At 43.2% G+C, this 27883-nt stretch overlaps 1 protein-coding gene across 3 annotated transcripts; it reads right to left on the bottom strand.

The window, feature by feature from the left end:
* Window positions 1–56: 56 nt before the first annotated feature.
* CMTR1 (cap methyltransferase 1) lies at window positions 57–26471 on the bottom strand. Of its 3 annotated transcripts, none has more exons than XM_053972871.1 (24): window positions 26137–26471; window positions 24509–24653; window positions 21118–21260; window positions 20222–20380; window positions 19706–19798; window positions 18914–18985; window positions 17569–17663; window positions 17392–17464; window positions 16985–17183; window positions 14375–14493; window positions 14024–14120; window positions 12681–12813; window positions 11574–11753; window positions 11109–11165; window positions 10099–10156; window positions 9380–9448; window positions 9085–9216; window positions 8466–8588; window positions 7684–7775; window positions 7009–7077; window positions 5570–5617; window positions 4876–4988; window positions 4246–4354; window positions 57–2524 (listed from the first exon to the last, which is right to left on the bottom strand). In XM_053972871.1, the coding sequence occupies exons 2-24, from the start codon at window positions 24636–24638 to the stop codon at window positions 2392–2394; spliced, it is 2496 nt and encodes an 831-aa protein (XP_053828846.1). In that variant the 5' UTR covers window positions 24639–24653; window positions 26137–26471; the 3' UTR covers window positions 57–2391. The 3 variants fall into 3 exon arrangements, with proteins under 3 accessions (XP_053828846.1, XP_053828845.1, XP_053828843.1); XM_053972870.1 differs by having other exon boundaries at window positions 24509–24644; XM_053972868.1 differs by lacking the exon at window positions 26137–26471 and having other exon boundaries at window positions 24509–24663.
* Between the last annotated feature and the right edge of the window lie 1412 nt (window positions 26472–27883).

Here is a 27883-nt window from a genome sequence, read left to right as displayed (position 1 = left end):
CACTGACAGACACTGCTGGCCCAAATTTTGTGGGAAGCAAAGGAAAGAAGCACTGCTGTGAACTAAAGGGGCTGTATTGGTAACAGAACATGAAAGCATAGAAGTCAACACAAAATTATACAAAGCCTAATAACAATACATTGTGCAATTAACATACATAAACACTCCCTTCAGCAAGACCTTCCTCACCCACCCTTCCCAACATAATTCCTCAGCAGGGAAGCAAGTAGTTTGGTGGCTCATGCCTGCCTTCTTGAAGGGAGATTTGGAATCAAGGTTCAGTGCATCAAAAATAAAAATAAAAGCAAATTAAAATGAGGAACTAGAGACAACTGAGTAAACAAAGTATCCATTCATAAAAGCTAGCTTGCAGACTGACCAGGTTTTTTTGTACTCTCCGAGGCCTACACTGATCCTAGTTTAGTTCCTAGTCACTCTTCTGTCTGCCAGCCCACAGGAGTCAAAGCTCTGAGCTGAGGACACAACACTGCAAAGGAGCCTGGCAGAGGGAGCAGCATGCGTTGCTGGCACTGAACAGATTCAAGGCAGTCCACAGAGGTCCTCAGAACTCAAACTGCTGGTTGGTTTAAAAACCCAACTGTACACAGGCCTGGACACCAGAGGTTGAGGTACTTTATTGCCTACTGGGAGAGATTCCTCCCCATCCCTCATGGAAGTGCCTTTGCCAAGACAAAGCTACTAATAACATACCTCTTGTTGTTTAGGGGGAAGAGCTACCATTTCTTTTATACATGTTTTACCAATGTTTGAGAGCGGAGAGGGTCTATAGATCAGCCAAGAGGATGAATCAACAGCCTGTAGTCCTTCAACTGCTTTGACAGACCTGTGTCTAATGCTGCACAGGCTTGTTCAAATTATTCATATGGATGTGGAGAAAAAGACATAGTCTAAACAACTGCTATAGATTCTAGAACTATAGCTTTCCTTAAGGCACAGTTCAGACAAACCCCTAAATCACTTTTCTCCCTACTGCCAATCTGTGTTTAAAAACAAGCCAAGAACAAACAAAACACAATAAAAAAAAGGAAAAAAGGGGACTATCTTGCTGTTTGTCCCAAAGCATTCAACTATGTGTTATCTTCTGATTTATGTGGAAGACTTGGCAAAGTGCCATGGAAGCCAGAAGTGAAGGCAAAACATGCAACAGAAGCCAGCTTTGAGCCTGGCACAGAAGTGCATGGAGAAGTCCTGACACAAATGCCATACTGAGAGGAGTTTCCTGGCTCTGTGCCTTCACCTCAGATGCAGTTCCAGACTCAAATGAGATACAGAGGATTTCAAAACCACTCTGATATTTTAAAAGGAAAGTCTGGTAACCTTTCCAGTGGGAAAGGGGACAGGGGAAATCCTGTCAGGGGACAGGATTGCTTCTGATTAACCTACATGGTTAAAGTCAAGATATCTTTCTACTGAAGTCCTGGGTCTTTAACTAAGTTAGACATTCCCATCATTTCTTCCAGAGACTTCAGCATCCCAGCTTTTCTGTGTCTTCCACATCCACTTTCCTCCCTGAACGTTTAGGTAATAATGTTGAGTACCAAGAATCAAAGCACCTTGGTCTCAGAAGTACCATGAAGCATGTACACCAACCATGGTACATTTTCACAAATTAGCCCCAGGCTGCTGGCTTGGCGTCAGTCACTAACCTGGAGAGGGGAAATCCTTGTCACAGTAGCTTGCAGAGGTGTGAGCACATCAGATCTGTGCCAGGAACTGTACTCATCACCTGCATTGGCCTTTGTCCAACAGGGAACCATCACATAAGAATTGCTAGTGGCTAGCTGAGTGCCTTGATAAACAGAAGCATTGGAGACACCAACAAGAATATATAACTTTTGCCTACAGCTCACCAAAGACCTAACACTCTCCGCTGGATAGTGTAGCCTTTGACAAGGCCAAGGAGACAGCTGCCAGGAGCAATGCAGGGCCACTTCAGTGTGCTGTTGCTCAGCTCTGCCATCAAAACATCTCTGCTCCTTCCCACACTGCAAGAGAAGCAGAAGCCTGGGGAGTTCTGGCACACACAGAGCTCCACAAACCTTGATGAATGTTTGAATAGGAGCAAAGAAAGCTGCCAGCCCCTTGGCCTCATGCATGCAGTAGGTCAGGACAAAATGACATTAGGCCTCAGTTCCAGGAGTCACCTTAGGTACTCTGGCACCAGGTGCTACCTGGGCTGTACTCTTATATACACTACCAGGGTAAAGCCTCATCCTGTGCCTTCTGCATACCATCCTCTGGTTCAATCATCTCCAGGAAATCAGCTCTGGAGAATATCAGGATAGCAGTTGTGGAGCCTTCCCAGTCCCATCAGTCCCTGAAGAATCCAAGCTGGGCTCAGCCCCTCCCTGCACCCTCAAGAGAGCAGGGTTAGGGATAGTGTGCTTGGATGAAAGACAGAACAGTCTCCTTTGATAGCTTCTCTGGGTCTTGTCTTTTCTGAGAGTCATGCACTTTGACACCTTCCCCCCATTCCCAGAAGAGGCGGCTGTAATGGCAGACACTGTGGGCAGAGAGGAGAGCAAGATTAGTTTGGCAGAGAAGGGAAAGGAAAACACTTCCATCCCAGCGAGAGACAGCTACCCTTGCTATGGGAGCCACACAGAAATACTCAGAACAGATGCCTTAGGCAAGACCAGTGCATTCATTCATCCACCTTACAAACTCTACAGCCCTCAAAGTACAGCAACAGCCAAGCCTAAGAGATTTCCATGGAAACAAAATTGTTAATTCTAGCTTCACTCAAATTCAGTTCAGTATTTGCTGGAAGGAGTCAGGTCACTAGGGATAAACCCTACCTCCCTCTAAGTTTCTCAGAGGATGAAACTGTCATTGCAGGTAATGGGAAGACCTTAATGAAGAATTTAGAAAGTCTGCCAGGAGCAGCAACCTAATCCCTCACCACATACCTACTATAATCAGTAACAGCTGTCCTATGGAGCTTTGCAAACAAACAGCACTTCCCATGGCACAAAAGCAGTAAGGATCATTCCCTATTTCCCCTCATGTGAAATAACTGAGCCCTACTTTGCTGCTGAGAGTTCTGGTGCTACAATGCCATCTCCCACTCCATCCATCAAGCACAGCCCTCCCTCACTGCATCAACACAGTCCCAGCCATAATGAAATCAGAGCTGCTAATTACTGCCAACACACCAGCCTTTAGTTTTGTACAGTTAGTGACACTTAATATTCATAGCTTATTTAATGCTTCTGTTCTAACAAAGCAGTATTAGCACAGCGACAAGAGCACATGTCAGTGGCTAATTATAGACCTATTAGTACTCACTAACCACAACACATCCCTTCTGGAGTCCCACACAAGCACTCCCTCCACCTCCTCAGCCATTCCTGTAGGTTTATGCTGGCCTATTTCAGAGTACATAGGCAGAACTAACCCCACCCTGACACACTGAGGGAAAAAGCATCATGTGCCTCTCCTTTTAAGCTTGTTCTGCCATTCACCACATGAAGAAGGGCTTAAGGATTCTTGAAAGCACTGCTCTAAGACAGGTAAGGAAGTTCAAAGTGAGAAAATCAGGAGTGCTATTTCATGTCAAGTTCTCACTCAGAGGCACAGTCCTGGGTAATGGTGGTAGTGCAGAACCTCTCTACCTAGGAGCCCTGAGGCATCAGACTTGGGATTTGCTGTACTTGGGTAATGCCTTCAGCCTAGTACTCAGTAGATACAGATGGTTTTCAGCAGCCACAATGTTAATGACTGTCCAATGGCAAGCCACTCCATCCTTTCCCAAGGAGCTACTGTTTTACTCTCTTACACTCTTTAAAAACTGTTCCTAGCTTCCCACAGGTTATTCCAGAGCCTCAGCTAAATGAACTGGGATTTGCTTTTTAATTAGCAACTTCCAACCAAACATGTTAAATACAGAGATGCAGCAAACTACAGTTGCTGGGCTCAATTTCTACTTCCCCGCATGCAGGAGTTTCAGTAACTTGTAGTCTGCTGCAGACAGCGGGACGAAATTGTGAGATGTTTGTTATTCATAGCCATTAATTGCAAAATCCATGATTCCACATCAGCAGTCTCCTGAAAGCCTAAGAAGATGCAAGCTCCTGCAGCACACCCTTCTGGTGACCAGCTGCATTTGCACCTGCAAACGACTGCAAGGACACGGCACTACAGAGCTCCCTTCCAAGCACCCAGGCACACACACACACTGGCAGACACATACCCTCCATAGCCTCTGCTCTGGCTTATACTCACTGAAAGGGTGCAATGGCTTCAGGAAGGAGGTTGTATGTCGCTACATTGGTCATTTTGTTGAAGAAGAATTTCTTCTTGAAGTTTTTGCTGTATGCCATTGTCCAGGGATCTAGCAGAGGGGTTACAGGGATCAGGTAGAAAATAAAGGGGGGGAAAAAAAATCACAGAAGAAATACACATACAGTAAAAGTAGGGAGGAGGAATCTATAAGAACAACTGTGATCCTTCCATTACTCCTCTTTCATTCCTTCCCCCAAGACAACCTGCTTCCCAAGCTGTTCTCTATTCACTGAGAAAAATCCCTTCTCCCTCCATTTAGAAACTGACATTTGAAACATGGTATTTCCACATACTATTACTCTGGAAAACATCTTGATGAAAAATTATGATCTCATTAAAAAAGAAGGTAGTCAGTCATGTAAATAAATGGAATTACCCACATGATAGCTAATCAACCCACAACAGAAAAACTTACATATAACACCTAAACCTCACCCAAATCCAAGCTACCCTCATAACATGCAAGAATATTGCCATTCATTTTTTACCAAGTTACAAGCAAGCCTGGTCAGTACTTTTTACTTGGAGAGACAAAGAAAAGTTGAGAGGGACTGGGGACTCTCTCCCTACCGTTCATAGTCCGTACGATGTAGAGTCCTGTGGGCACAAAATGCCGATCATCTCGGCCAGTGTAGGACAGCCGGGGCATTCCCCCTGAACTCTTGATGACTTTCATCTCTAACCTAAATGTTGAGAGAAGGCAGTGATAGAGAGTGTTTCTTCCTTTACCGTGCTTGTACACACATCGTACCACCTGCATCCCCTTCTCCAGAATGTCACAGTGAGAACTGACAGCACTGCACAAGGACAGGGTCAAATCATCACATTCTGAAAAACTGAGGTTTTTGCCTTCCCACACAGGCCAAGAGAAACCAGTCAGACCTGTCTAGGATGAAGCTGCAAATTGAGTGCTGTGGTGAAAAATCTGTGATAAGCTACCATAGTTAATCTAAATGGGATTCCTATTTCAAGTGTGAATTCTTGACCTTTCAAGCCACTGAGAAGCCATTGATACTTCTGCACCGAAACTTAAGCACTGTTGCTACTCCACCTGTTATGAAGTGCATTGGCCACATCTACGGCATGACAATGCAGCAGAATGATGCTCTGAGTGAGCAGCATCTCAGGAACAGCAGCCACCACGAGCTCTAACAGCTTTCTCCATGACCCCACTAGCACAGATGAGAACATCCCTCCCATTCCTCTGCACCAGTGACTAATAATCTGAGTGGGCCCTGATGTTTTATTTGCACCAATCGCTTACCTCACAAAAATCTTGTCCATTTCTTCCAATCTGTATACTTCCTTCACTCTGGGAAGAAAAGACAAAGATTATTTCAAAAAAGAACCATGCTTTTTCTTCTGCCCAGCTACAGGGAGCAGCCAAATGGTTGATTTTATACAGCATGAGGTAGTCAGGCTCAACTGAGGTTCACCCTTCTCCTCTACATTATGCTTCAGTGCCTAGTTTTTCCTGGCTTGAGAAAACCTGACACATCATGGCTGGATTGCTGTAAGCAGCAGATAAATATCCTTGCTGCTAAGGAAGCTGTGCATTTTTATCTCAGGTTGACTATACAGAAAAGTAAAAACAGTGAAAGTTGGGTGCTTTGGTTTTCCCATCAGATAAATTGACCAAGGTCAGTCCCAGGTATGTTCTGGCCTCAGCATGCTGGCCTCACAGTAAAATTAACAACCTGATCTTCACCATTACTATCCTCAGAGATGCAACAAACTTCTTAGTTACCCTGAGGTAAAAAGAGCTTTTTTTTTTTTAATCAATAAAGATTATTTGAGTCCTCATTCTGTCATTACATCAAACTGGTTTTGTTGTTTTGAGACACAGAAAAACAATCACTAAGTTAAAAAAGCACTGTCTCTGATTGGACACCCCAACCACTAATTTCCCACATACTGCTACAAGCATCAGGCTTCAAAGAGCACAGCAGGAACACTTTAACACCTTTCCACAAAAGCAGCAAATGACCCCTCTACAATCCATTTCCCCAGCTCTTCTTCTCACTTCACCTTCAGCCTTCCCCAGCATTTTGGGCACCTCCAATTATTACAACTGTCTGTCACTAGGCAGAGATTCCACTCATTACCTTTCATTAAGCCATCAAAGAGAAGATCCTCTTTCCCTTCCTCCAGATTCTTTCATGACTTCACCTTGTGAACAAGAAGCTGTTTTGTCCATAATACCTAACTGATGCCTTCACAGTGGTGCTCTTATGCTACACTGCAGTAGAATTAATGAAATAGAAGGCCAGGAGACAACCAAAGCTGAAGCCCTTTGTCAGAAACTTTCCTGGGGGTTGTAACTAAAGCCTTGTCCTCAGAGATGCTGGTCAGTCCTGCATTTACTAACAGTCAGCATCACTGTACTGCTGCTGACCCTTCAGGGCAGACAAGGACAGAATTCTTTGCAATGATTAAGCTCACTGGATGCTAGACCTACAATCACACATATTTGGAATCAACACCAGCCAATCCACCTGTGATGAAAATGTGACTGTGTGACATGTGAAAGGAGGGCTCAACTTCTCCATTAACAATATTTACCTTAAATATAAAAAAATCTTTTAACCTCTTTCCAAAGAACATAACAGAACTATGAATTTCAGCTTGAAACTTAACTGCCCTTCGTGTCCTCCAACACTGACACCAAAGCAAGCGAGGCTGAGGGAAGAAGGTGTCACTCACCGGATGGGGTTCATATCTGGCCGGCTGGGTTTAGAAACGGCTTTGACAAACTTCTCTGCCAGCCGAATCCTGAATGAACATGGAAAGAGAAGCCAGAAATTTAACGAGGCCTTTGGCACAGCCAGTAGGTAACAGCTTCAACAGAGTAAGTGCTTTGCTAACTCGGGACATGCAGACTGCTAGGCAAATGGGTCTAGCAAGACTTCTTTTCACCCCACCCTCCCAATTCAGTGCCCAATGGTACTGCCTATTATCCACTACAAATGAGTCCCCATAGCTTACTCTCTAAGTCCACATGCTATTGAACATTGATATATTTATCAGGCTAGCAGGATTAGCAGAGACATTATGTCCCTGAGGAAGGAAACAGAGGGTCTTATTCCTTCTCTCTCAGCTCATTCATATTCCTAGAATGGTCAGTTTACCCCAGCCATGCCTGACTCCCCCTACGCTAAGAAAGAAGCTAGAGCTGCCCTCATACACAGAGAAGATACAGTTGGAAAAGCCTATATGTACTTCAGTTCAGAGCAGCTTCATTCACAGTTCATCTTTATAGCAGTGTTTCAGCTGAATGCACTTGTCTCCCTGTGCTCAGCATTCTGCTTTTTGTCTAAACACTGTTTCCCAGTCACTCCTACACATGTACAGAAAAAAGCTTCTCCAGAACCTACATACCTCTGGTTGAAATGCTGCATTCGAACATCATTGCCATTCAGCACCAAGACATCAAGGATGTGGATGGCACTGATTTTTCGCTGGGCTTTCCCCTAAGGAGGGCAATACAGAGATTTATTATTCACGCTGTTGATATTTCAGCCTGTTTTTTGACAGGACATCTCTTCTAGCAAGAAGGCACCTTTCCAAATATTAGAAACACACAAATTCCCTGCTGTCTGTTACACAGGAACATGGCTTCCTCCAAGAACTGGTGCATCTCAAATACCCAGTTCTGTCTTAGGGGAGGGAGAGAGAGCAGGACCATGGCTGCAGTCACCAGCGATCTGTGCCTTATCAGGTATCACAAAGCCCAGCACACTACAGTATCCTTGTCTGAGGTGCAAGAGGACAGGGAAACTCCCAGGCAGCTGGGATTTTTCACCTTCCACTGTAAATATACCATGAGGATCTTCTCCCCATAGCCTGCAGTCACTACTGAGCAGTTATGTACCCACAGAGCCACAGACACATGAAGTCATGGTGGCAATGTCACGTGCAGCTCCACTTAGACCAGCAAGACATCAGGCCCAGAGTGTTTTCAAAACAGTGTTGAAAGCTTATATTTCTAGGACTGGACAGAAAGAAGGGACTTAATCCAAAATAGTTACTCTAATAATCATATACAAAAAAACCCCAAACCTGGGACCCAGCACAGATGGAACATTTATTCTGAAGTATCTTACAGAGATTAAGCGAAACTCCTGTTTGTAGCAAAATGGTGAGACAAAGTAGGCTCCTACCTCTCCTTTCAGCTCATGAACAATCTCCACAGAGAGAAGAGTATCTCGTGGCAGCTCAGTTTTCAAATCCAGCTTTGTCCAGCGGTCTGACTGGCGACCACCCCAGGTGTAGATCTGTGATTTCTGTACATAAAGACAGTCAGATTCAGCCAAGGCTTCCTGAGGGCAGGGGTGGAGAAGAGACCTCTAACTGCAGAGCAACCCTCAGAGAATCTTTCTGTCCTAGGCTGTCACAGGTAGTTTCTTTGTCATAAATTTTAAGGAAGAACCTTAACCTCTACAGCAAAGGAACAAAAACACCAATTCTAATCTACCAGTGACTTTTCACACCCACACAAAGAACCAGAAATAGAATACCTTTAAAAGGACAGTGAAGATACTTAGAGACACTAGCAAGAATGCAGGTGTCTGTGTAGGCTGAGATTACAGAAAAAGGGTTAATTAGTGTGAAAGGTAGTGACATCAGGAGAACGAAACATAAATAACTAGCAGTCTCAGGTACTGTTGAAGAGGATTCTTTTAGGCCTTTAGGGACAGGAAAGGATGGGATGAAACTGCAAGGCAGAATAGCACCACTAAAATGAATCAGCAAGACTCCCGGTCTGTTCTTAGCACTTACCCCTAACCCCAAGAGGAACTTCTGCTCACTTCCAGACACCATACATCGATAATCTAACACTTGGCGAATTTTCTCCAGTGTGCTGGAATTCAGAGGAGTGGGTTTGTAACTGAAGGTATCAATGTCTGTGCCCTAAAAAGCAAAGTATGGAAAAGGCAAGACAGACAATACATCAACAGGCAGGTAAACATAATTTCTACATGAAGCAATAATCCAGGACTAGCTTCTTCATCTCTTAGTTCCAATATGAAAAAAAAGTTATGTTTGTATGAAAGGACTCTAGGCAAGCTCTCACCTGAATCAGCTCAAAGAACTTGGACTTGGGATCTGAAGATGAGGGAGCAACACGAGCCTGATCAGGAATCTGAAAACAAATCCAAACAATTGATATTGAGTGTTATTCTTTGGCACATTCAAAGAACATTTCTGGTTTCAATATATGACAGGACATTCTGCCCCTGAAACTCCTGCTCTTGGGATTCAAGATGAAGAAGAGATGTCATGTGGCAAATAAAATGTCTCACGTGTTTTGCAAATTTAATGTAGGCATACCACATCTCACAGAAACCAACCAGCAACTCCAGAAAGATTTAGTCTAAACCTTTGATGTCATGCATGTTTTGATGAAATATCCTTTCATCAAAGACATACCATCAGCCTGTGAAACTAACTGCCTTATCTATGGCCCCACTGGAGTCAAAAGCTTAGGAAACAAACTGCAGACTCATAAAACAAGACCTTTTAGAGAACTCTGCTGCTTGGGATCTAGGCACTGAGTTCACTCTGTGTACAATGAAATATTCTCAACTGCAAAGAAGCCTGCTCAGTTAAGCCATACACAATAAATGAGGCACATCATGTCTGATTACATAACAGCTTGAAACAGTTTCTGACTTTCCCAAAAGACAAGATATTAAACCTCTGTCTAGAAAGTCCTATCTTTACTGCAGCTCCACCCTTGTTTCACTATAGCAAGGACACCTTCACAATTTGTCTGCTTGACACCTTACTTACCCCCCATAGCTGGAGACACTCCTTTCGGATTTCAGCCTGCCGTGGCTCAACCAGCGTTCTAAAGAAAGACAGCAGACTGTTAAGATGGTGAAACCTCCTTGATCTTGCAGCATTATATATCCCAGCCTTATCAAATTTGGAACTTTCAGCACCTGGCTTGAGAACAACATGAACAACCACAAAGGGTTGTATGAAAAAGGACGCTGCCTTCCCTCCCCACCCTCCAGTTCCTGTGTTTAGCTTTGTTTCATGGTCTGCACTACTATCAGCCATCACTTCATTCCATGGAAGTACCATTGGGTATAAATATTTTCAGTAAGTTATGTATTTGTACAAACTTATGCTAATCTCCAAGAGCTGGGTACACAGCCCTACTTAAAAATAAGAGTGAAAACCTGCTGAAGGCCATACAAAAAACAGTGTCAAGGTAGAATCAGCTCTAAGACAATTTCTAACTACCATATTCACTCAACTTTCTACCACATATTATGTCTGAATAACACCTGAGCAGAAAAGCCATAGCAGGGAAACATTGCAATGGCTTTAGTTTTATGCAAGAATTAATGTCAAACTTCAGGTAATTCTAGGTCTGTAACATAGATGTTTTGAATTGCCCCTGGAAAGATGAACAGCTATGAACCACACTCAGCTTAGACGGTTACTGTTGAATTGAAAATACTAGCTGCAAGGTACTTTTCTGCTTACATTCCTGCTAAGAAGCAAGCTCACTTCACTTATGGTAACTGGAAATCATCCAATGCATGGAAGCCTTCTCAACAAGGGTGATAATAGACCATCAATTTTCAGGACTCCTCCAGCCACCCACACACCTCTGCAAATAACTCAGGTGGAGACACAAACTGAGCTACCTAAAAGCACTTTTCACTTTCCTGGCTCCAAAGGCCAAGACAAGTACCAGCTCAAATCAACAACTTATTAAACAAGGGCAAATCAATTCATTAACAGTAGGTTAATTCAGTCTTCACCAAAATGCAGAGGAATATACTCACGTGTCTTGAACAAAGGCACGAATTTTGGCTAGTGCCTTTATCTGAACTTTGCAGTGGCTAAAAAAGAAGAAAAGTTTTAGTCAGGGAGCAAATTAATCACCACCAACATTGTTCTACTGTTCAAAACAAGAAAGAGTGCTGAGACAACAGGGGGAAGCCAGTCTGATTCACAGAGCAATGAGGGATCTTATCCAACATGATTCCAACTGACAGGAAGATCACTGGAACAAATTAGGCAGCACTTTCTTTTCTACACAGCACTCCGAGGCCAAACAGTCACTAAGAGTAATACAGCATTTCTGTCTGCACAGAGTCCCCCTGCTCTGCTCAGCCTCTCAGGGAACAAAAGCAAAGCAGTGTGGCAGCATCAACAAGTACCTCCATGAGTGCAGGAAGTTACACCTGAAAGCCATGCTAAATTAACTTGCCTACAGCCAGCAGCCTTCATCACCCATAGTAACTCACTTTTCATTGGATTGGACAACATAATTGTAGAAGTCCTGGTTGTCTTTGATCACATTCAGTGGGACGATAAGATTCACATCCACATCAGAATTGCGCAGCTGGTTGAGTCTGATGTTCACTGTGAAGAGGTAATCCCGCACATCTTCAATCCCTGACTTCAGGCCTTTGCATACCACATACCTGCAGAGCAAGGCAGAGAGCTCAGTTCTTTCACACAGCCAACTTTTCTGCTACACTCCTATTATAAGGAGAGTTTCCCAAATCCCAGGAACTCTTTCCTCCTGAATATCCTTACAAATATGCAAACTGACCTATCACTGAGTCATTGTACATTTTCTAAGCTCTGGAAAAGCAGGGAAATGCAACCCTGTGTAAACCCCCCACATATCTCTCTCAAGTAGTAAATCAATTCTGCTAAAATTGATGGTACAATGAAAACACAGATAATATCACAGAATCATAGAATGGTTTGGGTTGGAAGGGATCTTAAAGATCATTCAGTACCTTCAAGTACTAGAAGGCCCCATTTACATCACCCCTAAGCCTTCTCTTTTCCAGCCTGAACAATCCCAATTCTCAGCCTTTCCTCATAGGAAATGTGCTCCATGATTGCAATCATGTTGGTGTTCCTCCTCTAGACTTATTCCAACAGGTCCATGTCCTCCCTTGTGCTGGGGACCCCAGAGCTGGATGCAGCACTGCAGGACGGGTCCCACCAGAGCAGAGTAGCAGGGCACAGTCCCCTCCCTTATCCTGCTGGCCATGCTGCTTTGGATGCAGCCCAGGATACAAGTGGCTTTCTGGGCTGTGAGCACACAGTGCCAGTTCATGTCCAATCTCTCATATATCCTCTGGCTTCACTGAAACCATAGTTGTTTCATGTAAAAGATTTGTTACATACCCAGTTCCACAGCTTCCTTCTCATAACAGCAATTTGGCAAATATCATCTTTACCTTGTCCGTAATTTACCAAACATCTAAAATGTTTCCTCCTCAACTGCTAATTGAGGCAGGTCACAAAGCTTCCACTAGGCTTACCCAAATCCATCTATCAATGTATTTAGAGGATTGTTTTCTTTAGTAGACCCTCATGCTCAAGCATCTCACCTCTCCGAGTTCGCAGGGCGGCTTGTCACAGGTTTAAAGATGCAAACTCTCTCAAAGCAGCAATACAGCAGATAAACAAGACCCACACTGAATGGAGTAAACAGGTCAAAGGTTTTACAGACAAAATTTCCTCCTGTAAAAAAAAAAGAGGAAGTACACCAATGCCAGCAGATTATATGGAAATAAGGAGATACCGAGCACCTCAATCCTTCTGCAGAACTAGTAACAGAGTTTTTGTGCAATTAAACAGCATCCAGAACACAGTTATAAAGTGTGCCAGCAAGACTTTATGAAACATCTTCCCTATGTCTCTGCAGCAAAGAGAGAAAAGCATTCCCTTGGCAAGAGTCTAATCTGTATGTAGGCTGTCTCACAAACAAACCTATCTGCCCCTCATCCTTTCCTTCCTGGCCCAGACTGTGCCCTACAGCCTGGCAGCATGCTATCCCAAAGCCTCTAGAGAAGAGGAGCCCTGATATATGCAACAAGGAACCTCAGACTAGAGGAGAAGACTAATAGATGTTACCTAAACAGAACAACTTGCCATCTAGAGAGAAAAGAGTCTGTGTTGCCCCCTTCTTCAAACAAGATTCCCAATTTCCCCAAGCAAAAAGCAGGCGTTTTTACAGAACTATCATCTACCCATGTAGGAAAGACTTAAAGAAAGCTGGCCCTTTTATCACATCACTGCTCCTTAGTAGATCATTGCCTCAGGTTCTTCTAAACATAGGGCACAAGATACAAATTATCATTTTATTACAATTTGTCTTCTATATCAGTGCCAAAGGCTAACTAAACTCAGTAGAAGACAGGAGCCATCAGAATCAGACATAGTGTAAGGTCTATCATTTAGCAACAATGAGATGCAGCTAAAACAGGGTAAGACATCCTTAGTTCTTACCACACAGATGACAAATTTAAAGCAGAAAAGCCTTCAGATGCTAGAGGAAAGAAAGAACTGGATAAACACTACCCTGTTCCAATCAGCTGGGATATTGAGGAAGTTGGTCCAGATAGTGCCATAAAACTCAGATAGACTGTCCAGTTATCACACTGCATCACCTTATCCTAAGAGAGCTACATAACCAAACAAATTAAGTGCTTTAATTTAATGCACTTTAGCTCATGCTTTTAATCAAAAGCAAAACAGACACAGATTTGCTTATTTTTCTCACCAGATCTCTGAGCTTTGTGACAGCCATCTCAGGACTTATGCATACACATTCAATTCCGTGCAACTCATGGCAGAGCAGACTTCAAGGCACTAAAAAAAATTGTACAGCAACATTCCCCAGTGCCACCCACACCTTAGAAAAGGAGGAAGATTAATGGACAAAACATACCTGTCCGGACAATGGACAGTGCTGTAAGGAACTGGCAAAGCATAAGTTGTTTGCTTAGGATTTCTTGCAGATTCTCCTGACCCTCCACTGAGAAACCCTGCAAAATGGATAGCATATGATTAGTATCTCCACAAATCCGCTGGTCAAGCAAAGGATTCTGAGGAACTAAATCATGGAATCATGATAATTTCTGTTTCTTTAAGGTAAAAGAATCAGCACCAGAAACCAGAAATTTTAATGGCAAGGCTTTTAGAATTTCACATTGTAGCTGCACATGTCAAACACCCTCTTGTATGCAGACAAAGGTGTCAGGTTTTTTTTTAGTGCAGGAAGAAAAAGAAATTAACCAACCCCATCAGCCATTAAGAAATGCACTCCCTTGTGATCAGTATTGTCCAAAACAAAATTCTGGAAAGCAGTAATGTTCTCTGATCGAGTGATATCTCCATCTCCATCAATCCCACCCTCTCCTAAAGAAAAAAAGGAGACAATTAATAACACATTTGCAAGTACAAACAAAAGATCAGCATGTGCAGATGATCTATTGTGTTCAATCAACATTTATAGTCAGAAATTGCAAAGACCTTGATAGGCAGAATAAATATTAACAGGTGGTCCTTTGTTAGGACCACCTAAAAACCAAAGTTAACCACCAAAGATGCTTTTTAATTCAGAAAAATTATTCAGATTGAGTAGTTGGGCTGAAACGAGACCACACAATAACCATGCTCAAATGATGAGGTGTACATTAGCCTCAGCAAAAGACAAATGAAGACTGTATGACAACATAATATTCTCATCCAAGCAGGAGTGGCACATAGCTGAACCTATTGAAAATGCAAGATTCAACTTCACTGCACAGCTCACCTGTTAAAATATGTTATTACAGACAAGGCAAAATTATTTATATTGTGCATTTGTAACCTTCTACTAAGAATTCAAATAATTCCAAAGAAACATAATAGTCTATTTTCAAACACAGTGTAATTTGGGCTTTAAAAAAACAACTCCCCCAAAAAAACTGTGAACAAGTTTATAAAGGGAGTAGGGAAAGAGACATAGGGTTTGTGCACAAATACTCATACAGTTTTCCCATATGGTTCTTTTAAAAGAGCTACATTGTCGCCCAGCTGCTGTTTTAAAAAGCTGACCTAAGGTGTATTTTAGAGCTCACCAGTTGTGCCTTAAGGAAACCTGAACTTCTATCTGGAACTAGACCCTGTAAATCTTCTACAACTACAGATTCTATTACCTCAGCTGGAGGACTAGAAAGCAGAAGAGATCAGGATGCATGATATAGTTTTGATAACTCCTCACCAACCATTCAGTCAGTAAGTGAAGTGACACCGGAATTTGTTACCATGCTTCACAACAGAAATATCATGGCAGGCTGCTTCCTTCCCATCAGTGGAAGAGAGTCTGTACACACCTCACGAGACTTTATAGCATAACAGAAAGGGATCAAGAAAATTAATCAAAATCATTGGGTTATTAATTTCTCCAGGTATCTCCTCCTCTCCATAGCACCAGTTTGCCGTGAACTATGAAGATCCAAACACTGCAACCATTAGAACAAGGTGTTTATCTGCCTTGCTGCCCTCGCTATGAACCTTCACTTTAACCAAGCTGTAATGCTACTAACCATTCTCTAAGAGCTCATAGTCAGGTGTCAAGAGTGGCAGCCAACAAGAGTCAGTGGTGGAGAGAAAAAAAACCACACAAGGCACAACAACAGAAAAGCAAACCCTCTACAAGATAGTAATCTTCCAATTTCTTTTATATAGTCTGAAATAAGAAGCACGAATACTAGCAATCCTTGGATTTCCCCTCCTAGTCCTAAAGGCAAGGCAGATAGAGGGCTCAAACACATCATCAAGATTAACAAGTTACAATGCATGAGATGAGATGAAGCAGTTGTCTATGTACACCTGTTTAGTCTGTCTCAAAGCAAGGTAAAACATGTTAACATAACAAACCTCCTTGGATTAAGCAGCTCATTTAATCACAGCGATTCAGATACGGCCTCTAGCCCAAATCTGTTTTATTTATCTTTACTAAGAGCCCACAATTTATTATGAAAGCACAGCTAGGAAGGTCTGATACAGAAACATGCTGCCAATCAGGTAAATAAGGTTTCCATCTCTGGCTCTGCTAGTAGATCTTTGGGCACATCAGGAGGCTGGAGCAACTCTCCCATAAGGATAGACTAAGAACACTGAGGCTTCTTAGCCTACAGAAGAGAAGGCTCTAGGGAGTCTAGGCACCCTTCAAGTAGCTAAAGTGGGCTACAATAAAGATGGGAAGGGACTTTTTATCAGGGAGTATAATGATAGAATAATGCATAATGGCTTTAAACTGAAAGAGGGTATGTTTAAAATAGACATTAACAAGAAATTCTTTACTCAGAGTGATGAGTCACTGGGACACATGGCCCAGACAAGTTGTGGATGCCCAGTCTCTGTTCATGGCCAGCTTGGATAGGGCTTTGAGCAATCTGGTCTTATGGAAGGTATCCCTGTTCACAGTAGGGGAGTTGGTACTAGATGATTTTTAAGGTCCCTTTCAATCCACACAATTCTATAATTCTATGATAAGTTTCAGGCTGAGATCAGTGATGTGAGAAAAACATTGCCAAGCAATCTTTAAGCACTCTATAATGTTCAGATAAGCAATGTACTCAAACATCAACTGTTACAATGAAACATAATCCCAGGCCAGACTAGTAATAAAGGCAAATGACTTGAAAAAATGAAAATGACTTGTCAGAAAAATGACTTGATATGCAAGCTCACCAATCTCAACCCTTTTCTCCAATGACAGTCCCCTTCTACCTTGCAAAATTATTCCCTAGGCTTCTCTTAGATCCCCCTGCTGTTATCAATAGCGGCCCTGTCACTAATACAGAGGCTGCAGCATAAGCAGAAACATCAGGTAACACTCAGGGGTGGGTGCACTACATACCATAATAAGGTTCAAAGAGCTCACTGGAAGCAGAATAGAAGTCCTCCAGTTTAAAATCATTTGGTCCTTTCAAGGTCATGCCAAATCCTTTCGCATGCCACTTCCGCCTCCACAAGACATATTCAGAGAAGCCTCCGGGACCAGCACACACATCAGCAAAGTAGAGCAGCTCTGCATCACACTCCTTTATCAAAGGCACCTGCAAAAGGAAACTGAGGAAATTCTACTGACCAATAATAGCTCCTGTCAGTCAAACCACATACACCATAACTCTGCTGCATTTACACTGCTCAGAGGAATCTTTCAAAGAGCCTGTTTTCCCAGCTAGTATCCTAAAGATTCTCCTTTCTTCCCACCTTCCACATTCTCTGAGAAAGCACTGCTTTTTGAAAGTTAGAGGAACTCACCCCTTGGCAGTCCTTAGGGTTTGTAAACATGTAGTCAAAGACATGGTCCATATTTGCCATCTTCATTGCAGCCCTGTGAACACATAAATAGGGCCTTGATAAGTTTCATCCTTGGCTCCCACAGCTGAAAATGGGCATACATGGGAAAGGAACTACAATACCAGACACTGTACAGACCTGTTCAGAAAGAAAGCTCCGCGGATCATCTCATAGGGGTTAGATCTTGTTCGGGCTCGACGCATTTCTTCTCCATCCAGCTCATCAAATACACTCTGCAGAAACAAACAAAGCTCATCAGTTGGCTCTGGCACAGGCTGGAAGGATAGGTAGGCATCAGCATTTCCTATCTTCTTGCGCCTCTCTCCTTAGACAGCAAACTCCATGCAGGATTTGGTTCACCAATACAAAATGTTCTTCTGCCTCATGATGATATTTACTCTTATTCTAAGCCGCCTCAGCTCTTAAGCAAATTTAATAACACTGACAAATTCTTTACTGATAGCTCCAGAGCCCGATAATACAGTTAGCCACCACAAAAGCAGTCCCAGCTTAAAGTATTTCTTTTACACACACACTCTACTGCAGTATACAAGAGCATGATAAAATCTAGGAGGGAAGACTGAACAGACAAGAACAGAGTTTAGTCAAGCCTTCAGCCTTTCAGTCAGACTAAGGGTAGGTGACTGCTTTCTATCATCTCCGAGCTGGTTTTGGCCGGGGTAGAGTTAATTTGTTTTTATAGTAATTTCATATTAGCTAGTATTGAGATACATTTCGGATTTGTGATGGCAACAGTGTTGATAACATAGAGATGTTTTTGTTACTTCTGAGCAACGTTTGAACAGTATTGAGACCTTTTCTGATCCTCATAACGCCCTGGCAGCAAGTAGGTAGGGAATGCATTCCTGTGGAGCTTGGAGGGGACATAGCTGGGACAGGTGACCCGAACTGTCCCAACAGACATGCCATACCATACCCCATAATGCTCAGTATATAAAGCTGGGGTAAGAAGGAGGAAGCCAAGGACATTCAGAGTTATGTTTTTTGTCTTCCCAAGTAATCCTTGCGTGATGGAGCCCTGCTCTCCTGAAGATAGAGGGCTGAACACCTTGCCCATGAGAAATAGTGAATTAATTACTTTAATTAATTCCTTGTTTTGCTTTCCTTCCATTGAGTGGCTTTTGCTTTACTTATTAAATTGCCTTTAACTAAACCTATGACTTTTCTTCACTTTTATCCTTCCCATGCTCTCCCCAATCCTGCTGGTGGGAGAATGGGTGAGCAGCTGCAGGGACCTTAGTTGCCAGCTGGAGTTCAACCAGGAAAATCTCTCAGAAGGCTGAGGTTCAAAACAGGCTGCTGAACAGATAGCAAAAAACAGGATGCTAGGTCATTCCAGTGACATCAAGGTGACAGAGGACATTCTGAGCTCTTGTCAATTACCTAACTACTCAATCCTCTTTAATTATTTCTTTCACTTGCTTCCCCAAAATTTCAGTCCCTCTCTAAAAAGGGGGCTCACCTTGCACTGCAGGACATTATGTAAAAGCTCTTCATTACAGAACTCTGTTTCATCTTCAATCATCAACTTCCTCTGCAACAGGACAAGAGCACAGGGAGCAATTAGTAAGCATGATATTGTCATTTCAGAAAGCAGCATGTACCAATAACGGATGAAGGCTGCCAATCACACACTAGGCTGTATCAGCAAAAGCATGGCAATTAGGCTGAGGATTTCACATATGAAATACTGTATCCAGTTTAAGCACTCCCCAGTATAAGAATGGACATACTGGAACAAAAGCAGCAAAAGGGCCACCAAAATGACAAGGGTCAAAAAGTACCTGGTGTATGAGAAAAAGCTGAGAACAGTTTGTTCAGAATGCAGAAAGGGAGATCCTATTGCTGTACCTAACAATGGGACAACTCCCTAACAGGAGGCAGAGAAGATTGACCTAGGCTCCTAGAGATCTACAGCAACATGACAAGAAACAATGGACAAAAGCCACATAAAAAAATGCTAATTAGCCATATGTAAATTTTCTTTTGTCAACTGGGTTGTCAAAGACTGAAAAGATGCCCAAACAGGCTGTGAAGCTTCCATCCTTGAAAATACTCAAAAGTCCATTAAACAAGGCCTTGAGCAACCTCATCAGATATAGCTGGATCTGCTCTAAGCAGGAAGCTAAACTAGCAACCTCAAGAGGTTGTTCACCGTTCATGCTATTCTGCAGCTATTTGACATGGCAACTCTCCCAGGCTGAGTACTCCTGCTTTGTCTTAGGCTGCTAAGTACCAAGATATAAAAAATTACCTTCCCCACAGTCATCCACTCCTTCAGCATCTGAGCATCTGGGATCTCCATGGTACACTCAGGGCACCAGTCCACCTTCTCGTAGGCACTAGGCTGCAAACACAAGTCATGGGAAGAGCCAAAGATGTTTTTACTAGAAAAATACAAAAACTAATTGCTCCCCAAAAGTTTGCCTCCCATTTCTAGCATAAGGGGTTATGCCATGACTTCAGTGCCAGCTGTAGAGTTTTTTCCTCCTGGACTAAAACATGTCTTATTTATTTTTAAAATTAAAAACAACCTCAAACACCTCTACCACAAAAAACACACCAAAAAAAAACCACCAACAACCAACACCTCACCACATTCCCCATTATTAGAGTCTGATAATCAGGGCAAAACAGAAGTCTAGTACTCAAAGTACAGTTTAGAGACACTGGAAAAGAGACTGCCAAGAAAAACCACACTTTACACATTCTTTCTCCCAGTTTTTGCTGAAGACAACAAGAGAAATGGGACTTAAAACAAAGTACTTACCTCTGGCTCATCCTGCCAATCAATATTGAGCTCCCCATCAAATCCTTTGAGGGTCAGGCCAAAGCCTCTCCTTCCCTTCTGATTGGAGGCCTCAACAATATCTTTCCTGCCTTGGCCATATTTTCCCAGACCTTCTCCTTCCCGGAAGCCCATCTTGGCCTATGAAGGGAGCAAAGGGAGCACTCTGAGGCAAGTGGGCTTGAGTTTATGTACTACTACTAAGGTCAAAGAGTAGTGCAGAAAATGGCACATTGCCCTGAAGTGACTTGAAAGCACTGAGCATTTTTAATCTCAATTGTAGCTTTCAGGACTTTCAAGTGAGTTCATGTCATTGAGGCAGGATACAAAACAACTAGATCTGAAGAATGATGTTTGAGATGACAGCAAATTACAAAAGGTTCAGTAATGTAGGAAGAGCCTGCTCAGAGAGAAAGTAGTGAGGAGCCTGGAGCCATTAATCACAGGGTTCAGTAAGCATGGACGGTTCATAAAAAAGATGTTGGTAAAGGAAAAAATTCATGTTGTGATGATATTCTTTGTTGTGAACATGCATTCACATGCATTTCAAATACCAGTTAAAACTCCACGTAAAACTCAGAGGAGGAATGCAAGACCCTGCTCCTGAAATACATACACATCTCTTCGGTTAAAAGAACTATGTTCATTATCTGCTAGTTTTTCAGGCTTTTCTCTCAGTAAATTTTAGCAATAAGAGAACAAAAACAAAAAGCAGGGATGCAGTCAATTTCATGTATGTACAAGACAGTAAGGAAATAAAAGACAGAGAACCCTGCTACAAAGAGGATCAGAATCAAAGTATTTTTTATAACAAACTGGTCTTTTCACTTTGCTCTCATCCGTTCTTAATAGTTTGGTACAAAAATATTTTTACCTACCATAAGCTTTTGGGAGACACTGTTATACATTGAGTAGCGAGATGAAGTACCCTCCACAAGAGAGTCTTGTTTGAACTCATTACTGAAGACTGGTCTTTTTTCATCGCTCTCACTCTCAGACCCACTGGTGCTACTGGAAGACTCTGAAAACAAACAAAAAAAGTAAGAATAAAAATAAAATGGAAGAAAGACATCTCAGTAATCACATTGGAATACAGTGAGACTCATTATATCCTCTGAACACACACATAGAGGACACTTCAGTATCTCTAATGTGTTACAGGAAGCATGCAGGTGTAATTTAACACACCCTGTGCAACCAACACTTGGTTATCTTCCCTGTTGCCTCAGGGACACAAAAAACGTCTCTGACCCCATGGATTCCAAGCCCCACAAAGGGCTGGGCAAACTCCATCACACAGCAGAGCAACCACAGCATGACCACAATAGTACTGCAGTGTGCCTGACCATCACAATGATCCTGAGGAACTGAGAAGGTCCACAGGGATTCTCTCCTGAGCACACTGACAATGACACGTTGATGATACATACTGAATTTTCTTCCATATCCTATCTAAATACAAGTGTAAATCCATCCCTAACTTAGCCAAAAACTCACATCAAGTACACAGGCATCTGCCAAATGGCCAACACTGCGGAACGAAGAGAAAGTTACATTTATTATACTTCAGTTAGACCCCCACTATCCAGTTAAAGAGCAGGGATCCCCAAGTTCACTACAACAAGTGAGAGAGTTTTTCACCTCTAGAGTTTACAGATACATACAAACTCAAGTGAAAGGTAAGGTCAGAGGACACCAATCTTCTTTAAAATACCTTGAGAGAGGTTTGAGGAAGAACTCAAGTCAATGGTTCAGTCAAGGTAATATCAACATACATAGCAAGCACTCAAAATAAACCTCCCTCACCAGAAACTGATGCACCAGAACCTTCATGGGCACCAAATAATGAAGCTCTGTCTGTGCCCAGTTCCACCTTGGGATCTAGTTGATAAGAACCTAGGCCTGTATGAGCTGTATAGTCCTCACTAATGCTCTCCAGCTGTGAGATTCCCAAATCTACTCACTTCACTGGGATCTGAGCAGGAATCATGGTAGTCTCATTTGTCTCAACCTGCTCTGTACCAGCTGGGTGCCCAGCTGGCACCATTGGCACAATCCAATGAGTCCTTCTGTTTTTCCTGGGGTAGTATCACTATGAGGATGAAGCAGTGGCACAAGTTTCTTACTACAGCTAATTCATACAGACTACAGATGCAGCAATCCACAGCCATGCTCTGTGTTGGCCCTCTGCCTCTTGAGCTCCCTTGTTTGCCAAGTGCTAGAAATCATTTTGTGCTGCTTTGTACAAATAGGAGAAGTTGAACTACAAAAGCTGTCCAGGCATAAACCAGAAGATTGTTAGCAGAGTTGATTTTTTTCTGTTTATCTCTTAAGAAGGAAGAATTTAGCTCCACAGATGTGTTAAAAAAACCCAAAAGATATTATAATACTTAAAAAGAAGGATTGAACTTTTCTTAGATTTGTCTAATTTAAGAAAAAAACACAGACTATTTCTCCCTCAACTCACAGATGTCTGTATTTTCCTGTTCTGGAAAACTGAGTATCAGTGAAGTAACAGGAAACAACTGAAAAATCAGCAAAAAAAGGCCATTACAAGAAAGGGAAGTAAAAATTAAAGATACCACCGTAAAATATACAACTGTAGTTAAAACACTTTCAATGTGTCCTCAGTGCTTGTTGCTGAGCAATCAGTTTTTAAGATTCAGGACCTGTGTCCCCACATCACTACATTAGAGTTTTACAGTATCAACATTTGAGCCTTCCAGTTCCAGGCAAGGAAGACTATGATTCAACCTGTGTTTGCAACATTCTATACCCATCTTGATTTTCAAACATCTATCACACAAGATATATTTCTGTTTCTTTCACAGAGCTTTTACCTAAGAACACACTCAGAGTCAGTTACCACTTTTTGCTTTTTTGGTAGACAGCTTCAGTTAACTTTGCTACCTGCTTTTTAAGTTTTTGCTATCTGTCTTATTTTCTAGAGACTCATAAAATGCCTTAAACACAATTACCTACTGCATAAGTTTCAATAGAGTCCCTTTACAACTCTTCTTGTTTTTAAGACTTGCTAAGCCATGCTCAGCTGAGATTAAAGCTCAAATCAATTCTTTCCCCAACCTCCCTTCTTTCATTAGAAACCACAATGGGTGTAATAGACTAATAAACAATTAACTCTACCCAAAATATTGTCCTTGAACTGTATCAATTTGTTTCTTAAACACTAAGGCTTACAGCCTATTTCAATTCATGTATGAACTCAATAATCAAAAAGGAGGAAAAAAATGGAAAAAAACATCAGTTTGAATTTTTTAGCTCAGCCCTCAGTGCACAGAGCATTCCCTACCTCACCTCTCACATTCTGCACCTCTGGCCTCCTCTCTCACCTTGGGCCTTGTCAGACAGGTACACACACCATACCCTGCAACTACAGCTACTCCCACACCAACCCATTCATCTTCCACACACACTCACTTCCATTTTCACAAGGGAAGGCTTCTTTATGTGTTCAGGCACTTGAACACTTCATGACCATGAGAAATCCTAAGACTGTGACATAGCAGGCATGACAGTGAGGCAACCTGAAGTACCATCTTGGGAAAGTTTAGTGTCCCACAACAGCCATACCAATTGTGTAGGTCACGTGGCTCATCTGTGGTATATCCCAACTCCAGGTGAGAAAGCACACTCCAAGAAAAAGTAAGCAATTAGTTAACTCTGAAATACATGTTTCTGAAAAGAAACACCTGTGAGCTTTCACAACTCTGTCCCCTGGCAAAATCACACTGAGCCAGCACGAGAGACGGTCCTACAAAGTAAAAGGCCCAACCAACTGGTCCCTTTGTATTCATCTCAATTTCTCCCATCTGCAGAAATGTGGTAAGACTACTGAGTTCTTTCTTCCTTTTTAAATAAAATTATGATTATGACGCTTCTTTATGGTGTAACACCCACAACGCCTGAATACTGAGTTTCCAAACCAGAAATAACTGCTGAGACTGAAAAAGATCAATATGACAAGAATGTTTAGAGCTTTGGATCGTGCACATCATCTACCTCAAATCCAGTTTTCTACGTCTGAATTCATACAATTCCCAGATTAAAAGGTTTACATAAGATTTTAAAAAAGCCTAAAAGAATTCACACCAATCCAAGGTTGTGAAAAGAAATAATGTAGCTTTTTTCCTAAAGAGAGAGTATACCCTTGAAATTCAGGCTATTAATTAGGATTCAGGAGATGTAGGTTCAATTCCTGGTTATTATTTACATCCCCTGCAGCAGCACATTCCAGATCTCCAATCTTACCTTGAGTAGTATGATTACTAAATTGATTTTCATCATCTGAAGTAGAACTGAGGGTTAATCCCAAGTCTTCTATCCTCTTCTTCTGCTTATTTTGGGGGCTGCTAAATTCGGGTTCTGTCCTTCTCTTCATGTTTTCCTGTATGAGCTGTATAATGTTAAAAGAAGAAGATCACACTTGGCAAACATTAAGCATAACTTTCTGTAATGCACAGCAGCATGGTAGCATAGATCATGTTATGCTATTCAATATTAGTATCAGTATTATTCTCAACATAAATGTCTTTAGGTTAAAGTCTTAGCTTCTTTTGAATTCACCTTTGTAAACACCTAGTCTAACTAATCAAATGGGAAACTGATATGGAAATTTCCCTATAACTGATGAATTTCAAATCACTTCTACAACCTACTTATCCCCAAATGCAAGTAGAAGAAGTAACCCAGATGTAGACAGTTAAATAACTTAAATATATGGCAGTTCATTACTACTACTGAATCAAAGATTCATTTTATCCAAACACACTGAAAAAATGTCAGATCCGTCTAATGGAGAATATGCAAGGTGGAACCAATTCCTCACAAGACTCCAAACAACTCTGACCTCACCTCTGCAAATCTTAATAAAGGAACTTATAACAGAACTTTATTAAATATGTGTGCTCAAGTTGTGCTTACCTTGATTAGTGTTTATTATTCTACATAGGATTGTTGGGCTATAAAACGTACCCCAGGTCACCAATTCAAACCTTTAGCTATCAAACTTGCTTCCACAAATACATACAAGGCAGCTTAAGGCCAAATTCTTTCTTTATCCCCACAACTCTGACTGCAAAATGACCCCACAACCTCAGTGCACTGTGGCTAGGAAATCTTCTCCCTTCCACCAGAAGTTCTATTACAGACAACTCACCTTTATCTGCTCTTGCCTCACTTGAGAGTTTTGGTTTTTTACCCTTGTTTATCTCTAACAAGCCAGCCATCTTATATTTCTTCTGAGAGAGCCAAATGAGAGACCAACACTCTCAGCTCTCTCCTACCAGCCCCCCTATTGAGACCCCCCCACCCTTCAAACCCCACTTAGGGTCCCCCAGCACACCTGACTTCCCGACAAATTTCAAACCATGCAAATCAGGGGCAAGTTAGGGACACCCGGTCCCTCAGGAGCCCCGCAGCCGCCAGGGAAAGCCCCTCCCCATCCCCACCCATGCCCCACAGCCTCCTTGCACGGCACCACCAGCCTCTCATAGAATAATTTCGGTTGGAAAAGACCTCTGAGGTCACCAAATCCAACCCATGACTGAACACCACCATGGGAACTAGACAATGGCACTGAGTGCCATGTCCAGTCTTTCCTTGAACACCTCAAAAGACAGTGACTCCACCACTTCCCTGGGCTGTCCACTCCAAGGTCTAATCACCTCTTCTGTGGAGAAATTCCTCCTGATGTCCAGTCTAAACCTCCCCTGATGCAGCTGTGTCCTCTTGTCCTGGTTGCCTGGGAGAAGGGGCCAATCCCCTCCTGGCTACACCCTCCTTTCGGGGGTTGTAGAGAGCGATCAAGTCTCCCCTGAGCCTCATTTTCTCCAGGCTAAACACCCCCAGGTCCCTCAGCCGATCCCCACAGTACTTACCCTCCAAACCCTTCACCAGCTTCGCTGCCCTTCTCTGCCTCTCACCCCCGTCACAGCGCCCGCCGCGCCGCCCCCGGTCCCAGAGGCCGAGCCGAGACCCCCCCGCAGGCGGAGGGCGGGCAGCGGGGAGACGGCGGGAGCCGCCGGCGGCCGCGTCCCGCGCTGACCCACACACGACCGGGGTCGGCGGACAGCGACGTGCTGGAGCGGGCGGCACTCACGGCGAAAGCGGGGCAGGCGGCCGGCTCCGAAGGGCTCTGGCTCCGAAGGGCTCGGGCTCCCAGGGCACGGCGAGGGGAGGACGCGAGGCCGCCGCCGCTTTCGTTTCCCCGCTCTGACGCGGCGCCGTCACCGCCCCCGGCCCGCCCCTCGCGCGGGGCCTCGCCGGCCGCCGGCGCGCGGCAGTGACGCACCGCCCCACGGGCCGGGTCCCTCAGGCGGGTCCCGGGCAGCCGCGGCCCGGGCTGAAAACACCGGAATTCTGTGGAAAACGCTACTTAATAATTTGTAAATATACGGATATAAAAATGTTTATCGATCGTGTAGCGTAGCGGAAGGTAGGAGTGTTTTGAGGCTGGAGAAGAGGAGGCTCAGGGGTGACCTTATCTCTCTCTACAACTCCCAGAAGGAGGTTGTAGCCAGGCAAGGATCGGCCTTTTCCCCCCGGCAAGCACTGCCAGGCTGCGCTGGGGAGGTTCAGGTTGGACAGCTGGAATTCCTCTCCAGAAAGGGTGATTCGACATTGGAATGTGCTACCCGGGGAGGTGGTGGAGTCACCATCCCTGGAGGTGTTCAAGAAAAGACTGGAGGTGGCACTCCCATTGTCTGGTTCCCATGGTGGCGTTCAGTCATGGGCTGGACTCGATGACCTCAGAGGTCTTTTCCAACCTGATCCTGGGAGCCGTCTTGTACTTTGCATTAAGCTCGAACCCTGGGGATGTACAGGTCAGCACACAAGCCTGAATGCTTAGTCTCACAAAACCAAAGCAAACACTGTAGTATCAAGAGACAGGAGGATCCTACTTGGGAAGTGTAGCTCATGGTTATGTAGTTGCTGTAAACTGTGTGTTTAAATAGATTGAGTTATGGCAGGACGGGAGGATGAGGAGGAGGAAGTAAAATATTGCCTAGTCAGAGCATATCTTTGGTAAAGAAAACCTGCACTTCACTTGGGGGAAGGGGGGGGCACAGCTGGATTACTGAATTGCCTGTTACATGTTCTGCAGTTAAATTTGACAGTTGTTGCTAAGGCTCTGGAGCAGGATGCTTGCCTGGAATGGGAAAAACAACTCAAACAATGACTATGGGAAAAGCTATCCATGGTAAATGAAGAAGGGGACACCATGCTGCTTTTGATGCTCAGTAATGCTGAAACCAGTGTGACTCATCAGTCCCGAAATTAAACATCCTGACAGCGAGATGAAGATGTGGTAGACCTGGTAAAATACCCAGAACCAATAAGTGATACTACGGATAATTTATCCAAAGTTGCTGAGCTGACACAGCTAGCCTATGATTGACAGTCAGTAACTTCATACTGTAAAAGCCCAGTCCCAAATTTTAAGGGCAGGGTCTTCTAATATACCTTTACTTTAAGTGTATGTGTGGAGATTTCTCCCTTGACTGGGGATGCTGCTCAAGGTTACTCCTCATGACTGAGCAAAACAAATTAGTCCACAGTCATGGGTGAATAACATTATCTCTACTTAATTGGTTTTTTTTCCCTCGCTTTAATACAATTGCTTTA

Source organism: Vidua macroura, chromosome 3, assembly GCF_024509145.1.
Source record: "Vidua macroura isolate BioBank_ID:100142 chromosome 3, ASM2450914v1, whole genome shotgun sequence".
NCBI classification, from domain to species: domain Eukaryota; kingdom Metazoa; phylum Chordata; class Aves; order Passeriformes; family Viduidae; genus Vidua; species Vidua macroura.
The sequence above is the reverse complement of the archived record's forward strand: the minus strand, read 5'-3'. Positions and strand labels throughout refer to the sequence as shown.